Source organism: Apodemus sylvaticus, chromosome 10 (assembly GCF_947179515.1).
Source record: "Apodemus sylvaticus chromosome 10, mApoSyl1.1, whole genome shotgun sequence".
Classification (NCBI taxonomy): Eukaryota; Metazoa; Chordata; class Mammalia; order Rodentia; family Muridae; genus Apodemus; species Apodemus sylvaticus.
In genome coordinates, this window is record NC_067481.1 from 22,884,957 (window position 1) to 22,891,217 (window position 6,261).

The 6,261-nt window shown below is 47.3% G+C and overlaps 1 protein-coding gene across 1 annotated transcript in view; it reads left to right on the plus strand.

Annotated features, from left to right (window-relative positions):
* LOC127695036 (keratin, type I cuticular Ha2) overlaps window positions 1-6,048 on the plus strand; it is a 6,905-nt gene extending 857 nt beyond the window's left edge. Inside the window, exons 2-7 of the mRNA XM_052196895.1 lie at window positions 531-613; window positions 814-970; window positions 2,255-2,416; window positions 2,499-2,624; window positions 3,237-3,457; window positions 5,919-6,048. Of these exons, the coding sequence (XP_052052855.1) occupies window positions 531-613; window positions 814-970; window positions 2,255-2,416; window positions 2,499-2,624; window positions 3,237-3,457; window positions 5,919-6,048 (879 nt within the window). The remainder of the gene's footprint in view (window positions 1-530; window positions 614-813; window positions 971-2,254; window positions 2,417-2,498; window positions 2,625-3,236; window positions 3,458-5,918) is intronic.
* Window positions 6,049-6,261: the final 213 nt, after the last annotated feature.

Consider the following 6,261-nt stretch of genomic DNA (forward strand, 5'->3'; position numbering starts at 1 on the left):
TCTGTCTGACAGAGTTGGGTTCTCCCCTCATATATTGCTCATGGTACATATAATGGGATATCTGGAAGATCTCAATTAGCTGAAGACAATCCTCCAAAGACAAGTCTGCAGGCAAACACAATGTAAACAATACCCCATTGGAGCTCTCTTCCCAGATGATTCTAAGTAATGTTAATAGATGTGGGAAGAGGCAGTCCACTATGGGTGGTGCCATTCCCTAGGCAGTGGCGGGTGGGGTGGGTGTATAAGAGTGGAGCAATCAAGCCGAGAGCCAGCGAGCAAGCAAGCATGTACATAATCATGCATTTCTTTCTGTCCTTGACTGTGGATGTGATGTGACTAGCTGTTTAACTTCCCTTCAATAATAGACTATAATTGGAATTTTAAGCCAAATACATTCTTCTTCTATGGTGTATTTTTGTCAGGATTATTTTTATCACAGCAACAGAAGTGAGGCTAGGGCAGATTCACTGTGCTCTTTTTCTTCCTTTCATCCTGCACTCACCTCCTCTGTGTGCCTTCATTGGCAGGTTCTGTGCACCAAGGCAGAGAATGCAAGGATGATCGTGCACATTGACAATGCCAAGCTGGCTGCAGATGACTTCAGAACCAAGTGAGTTTGGTAGGGGACTTTGGGGTAGAGAGTCTTCCTCATATACATTTGGGCCAGCTCTCTCTATTGGCTTCATACAGGATTAGACATTACAAGCATTTTAAAGCCTTTTTTTGAGTTTTGTATACAGTTCTAACTTTTGGTTGCTGACCCTGACCTTTTTTTTTTTTTTAATTTCCCCACCCCTGACCTTTTTGTAGGTATGAGACAGAGTTGGCCCTAAGACAGCTGGTAGAAGCTGACACCAATGGCCTGCGCAGGATCTTGGATGAGCTGACCCTGAATAAGGCTGACCTGGAGGCTCAAGTAGAGTCCCTGAAGGAGGAACTTCTGTGCCTCAAGAGGAACCATGAAGAGGTGAGATGAGAAGTGAACCAGGGGTGGGTCTGGGATGCAGCATGAGAAAACTGAAAGGCTTGGAGTTGGATAGATGTTGAGTTGAAATGACCAAGTGGATCACATATCCTTTTTGTGACTTTATGTGATTCATGTATGCTTTCTGAGTCCCATCACCCATGAAACAGAGATAACTATCATATAGGGTTATTGGGACAATTTAATGATAGTATATGGATCATGGACTATAATTGGAAGTATAGTCTATCTTAATCCAAATGGATAAAAAATGATCATGAATCAGCCCCTGGGCATGAAACACCTACACCTTGGTAAGTGCTTGAAAATGTATCCCTTTCTTCTGTACTTCCTGGAGACTTCCAAAGTTTTTCTAGCAGAGGCTCCATTTGTGTTTTTGGTGAGGGTCTCATCCCAGAGGGAGAGTGGTGCAGTGGGGCCCTAGAATGTTTACGTTCTAGAATGTACACAGACTCTGTCTGTCTCTGTCAGGCTGCCTACTGGGTGAGACCCTCCTTTTCTGAGGGTTGGACTTTGGTGTTTTCCATCTTGGTTCTATCCGCCTTCTTGCCCACCTCTTGTTTCTTTCTTTTGTATGTAATACATAGAAGCTTAAGTCATAGTTACTGTTTCTTTCCCCGTTTCTCACAGGGACCCCTGTGCTGCAAGGACTATTTGCTCTATGGTGTTTTGGTCTTCCTTCTCTGGATTGACTTGCACACCTTTCACTTGGGATTTGAATGGACAAGCTAGGCTTCCTTAGGCTTGAATGTAAAATACCAGCCAGTCACCAGCTCTCCCTGGATGCCCTGGGGCACCTGACTCATCCAACTTAAACAAGAGAGTTGGGAACTGCACCAAGAAGTCACTAATGAGGCATTATCACACACTTGGGCAGCAGCTGTGACAACTTTCTCTCACTGGCAGGCAAACCTAGGGAGGGACCTGTTCTCATTTGGACCTTGGACCAAGTAAAGTCAGGCTCTGTGGCCCTGCTACCTTGATGGTTAGGGCTGGTGACATGATGAGGAAATGGGAGGGGGGGCTACATGGGTTTCTCATCTTAATCCAAATGGATAAAAAAATGTCTATGAACTCGGCTTCTGCCCAAGTGACAGGAAGTGTCACCAGGGGTATTCGTCTAGAGCTGGAAGACCACTGAGGCTCTGCAGTATAGGTTTCAGTCCGGAAGCCCTGTCCCCCAAATTCTGTGCTCTTCTGCATCTCTTATTATATTTTATGTATTTTCATACTTGCCTTTTCAAGTCAAGTCTTGTGTCTTTTCAGGAAGTTGGTGTCCTTCGACAACAGCTCGGGGACCGCCTTAACATTGAGGTAGATGCTGCACCTCCCGTGGACCTAACCAGGATGCTGGAAGAGATGAGATGTCAGTATGAGACCATGGTGGAAACCAACCACAGGGATGTGGAGGAATGGTTCAATACGCAGGTGGGCACATCTCTCCTAAGGGGTTGGGCTCTTCGGTGTCCCAAGAAAGTGACTCCCAGCCTTCTGCTTCTCTTCACTGCAGATGGAGGAGCTTAACAAGCAGGTGGCCACAAGCTCTGAGCAGCTTCAGAGCTACCAGTCAGACATCATTGATCTGAGACGAACAGTCAATACTCTGGAGATAGAACTGCAGGCTCAGCACAGCCTGGTGAGTGCTTCTGGTGGGCACCTCTTAGCTCTGGATCCAGAAAAGCACTGGGTACTGGATACAGGCATGTTAGGAGGATAAGAGGAGAATCAGACTGAGCCACAGATTCACACCCCAAGATGACTTTCTTGGTTCTCTTAAGAACCAGCTCAGAGATAAAGGGATATGTTCCATATTGGATATCAAACATGGCTTCCCTAAGTTGTCTATTATCTACTTAGCCTGTCCTTCTGACCCCTGGTTCTTAATGTTATCTATAGAGATTAAACAATCCTGACATATAGGATTTTCTCTAGACTGATGGAACCAGCATCCCTGGAGGCTTGGTTTGGGTCTGGGTACTTTTTAAGGGTGCCCGTGTGAAAATCTTCAGAAATATATTAGAATATTTGATGAACTCCAATTCCAAACTGTGGGTTTAAACTCTGGTTCTACCACATACCAGATGTTTAACCTGGAGCAGATGACTTGACTGGACACAGAAGGTTCTGGACTTCTGTGTCCACAGTAGTTTAGAAGAGAGGGGCCAAGAGACTTCACTCTTCTTGTGTCTCTCTGAACCAGATCACAGAAAGCAGCTGCTTCTTCACAGATATCTTTCCTTTGCCTTAGAGAGACTCTCTGGAAAACACGCTTGGGGAGACGGAAGGCCGCTTCACCTCTCAGCTGTCCCAGATGCAATGCATGATCACCAACGTGGAGTCCCAGCTGGCTGACATCCGCTGTGACCTGGAGAGACAGAACCAAGAGTACAAGGTGTTGCTGGATGTCAAGGCCCGGCTGGAGTGTGAGATTGACACGTACAGGGGCCTGCTGGAGAGTGAAGATAGCAAGTGAGTGCCTGGGGAGGGTCTCTGTAGGGTGTGCACCGGGGACCTAGGTGGGGCCTAGGAGATAAGTCCATCTATCTGCCTGTACTCAGGGGACATGAGCTTAGGGTCTGTCAAGATTAAGGAGACACCAGAAAGCTGGAGTGCTCTAAAGGAAGCCAGGTAATGATGTTTAGGCCACCATCCCAAACCTGGTCCAGAGGAGTCTATTCTTCACTTCAAGCTGACAAACTCCTTTCCGGTGCCTACCGTGCATCATGCAGAGCTCCCTGGAGAATACTGAGATAGGTGATGAGAAATCACCTGACTTTAGATTGTTGCATCTCTCAGGTCACAGGCAGACAGACCACTGGAGGTCATTCTGCAGGGAGGGGTTTTGGGGGGTAGTGCGGAGACAGGAAGTAGCTTAATGAGATTGGCTCCTGGTGCGCAGGAGGGAAGAAATGGTCAGCCGAAGCTTATCACGGACAACTTCAAAGGGCACTGGTGCGTCCGAGGCCTTTGATGTTTTGAGGGAATGGTAGGGTCAGCGCAATCACTCATCTTTCCGCTAGCTGATACACATCTGGAATGCAGAAACAATAGGACGCATTTGGTTCCCTAGGCTTGGTACGTGGCAGATGCCTGATAAATGATTCTTGTTCGAATCAAAGAAAACTCAAAGCTGCTGTTTGGGAAGATTATTCTGAGAGAGTCAGAAGGGCTGAGTGGGAGGGGAACCAGTCAGGGACAGTATTTAGGAGCAAAGTGGAGGTCACTCGAGGAATCTGTCCCCACTGTTATGCCAGCAGGATCAGCAGGACCTGCTGCTTGCTGTCTTCTGGATGCAGAGTGTGCTTCTCTCTCTCTCTCTCTCTCTCTCTCTCTCTCTCCTTCTTTTCTTCCCTTCTCTTCCTTCTTCCAGAAATCTCTGTATGTGCACATGCCTGTATGTGTGCATGTGTAATTGTCTATATATGAATGTGGATGTGTATTTGTGGAACGTGTGTGTGTGTGTGTGTGTGTGTGTGTGTGTGTGTGTAGAGGACAACCTCAAGTCTCCAGTTTGCTTGAGACAAGGTCTCTTGCTTACCATGACATACACTAGTCTAGCTGGCCCACAAGCTTCTGAGGACAGTTTTGCCTCTGCCTACCCTCCCACCATAGGACTAGTAGGACCACAGACACACACTGTGTCTGATCTTATGTAGACTCCAGAGATTCAATCAGGTCTTTACATTTGTATGATGAAACCTTTGCTCACTGAGATATCTCCCTTCTTATTCAATATTTAGTCTTATTTTTCTGTTACTCAGAGTCTTATCCCACTAAGGCAAGAGTTGTAAACTCACATGCTTGCCAGGCCCAGGCTGTTACAATCCACACATGATGTGGATTCTGTGGGGCCTGTGGAAGCCAGCAAGCTTGTGCTATGCTCAAGGAAGGCAGCATTGTCCTTGTATGGCCAGTTCTACCACGTAGGATACAGATCCCGTGGGCTGCTGGTCTTCCAGAGCAAGAAAAGCTGGGATTTGTATTTTTTCAAGCTTTGAAAGTTTCCAACTTTAAAATATATTTAACAAATTGAAAAAAAAGGATCCCAACCATTCTTAAGTAGTTAAGACTGAATGTGCCCTTGGGCTACACACTGGGCCTCTGAGCTGTTTGGTTACTGTCCTGTGTCCAGTGTGTTGTTTCTGGTTTTGTGCCCTAGCCTGTCAGTCTCTGAGGTCATCTTGTTTCCCTTGTCATGTATTCATTTCACATCCATTCATTATTTCCTCTTACTCGAGACATTCTTATGAATTGGCTGCTCTATGCCAGGGGAACAGAGGGCACACGTGCATAGCTCGGGACTTCAGCTGCTTGTAAGGGGAGACAGACCATAGTGGAATAGTTAGCTATCATTATGGGAGGAGCTATCCGGTGCCACTAAGATATTTAACACTGAGAGAGGAGGGTTCAAGGGTGATGGGCAGTCAATTTGAGCTTTTAAAGAAGGGGTTGATTAAGAGAATGGTTATAGAAGAGAGTTCTAGAAAGAGGAGGCATGTCCCACAATTCTGAGCTAGATAGCTCATGGAAGAACTGGCAGAAGGCTGAGCTCAGACAACGTCAGAGCTGTGAGATGTGGGGTTAGGGCCCACATGTCTGTTAAAGGCTGATGGTTGTCTCAAGCACAAGTGGAAGCTACTACGTCTTAGGTAGGGGAAGGACATGATTAGATTGCTGTCTGCTGGAGATCCCTCTGGCTGTCCATCTGCCAGGGGTTAGAAGGACAGGTAAGAGTCGAGCTTGGAGTAGGGATCAGCTGGGAGGCCATAGAGGTAGCACAGGCAAAGCCAGGGAGCTTGAAATGAGGAAAGTCAGGTGGAAGAGATGTGGCGAGGAGCCACTAAAGAGGCCCCTGAGGGTGAAAGTGCCAAGGTATGTTGTGAGCTGGGTTCCTCCACTAATTCTTCCCCACTGTGACTTTTTCTCCTAGGCTACCCTGTAACCCGTGCTCTGCTCCGTCCTGCCAGCCTTGCACACCCTCCCCTGGGGTACCCCGCTCTGTTTGTGTGCCCCGCACTGTTTGTGTGCCTTGTTCGCCCTGCCTACAGACCCGCTACTGAAGCTTCTGAGCATCCCTCAGTGTGTGAGTCCCAGAGGGACCCAAATTCTGTAACATCTTACCCTGCCACACCAAGCCTTACCACAATCCTGACACCAAGAAAAGAGCCCTGACCAGAACCAGGAAGTGGACTCTAGCAACACGTTCTAATACTCCTTTGCTTCAACGCTGCCTCCTCTATTTCCCTGGGCAGAAGGTTCTCTTTGGTGATGGT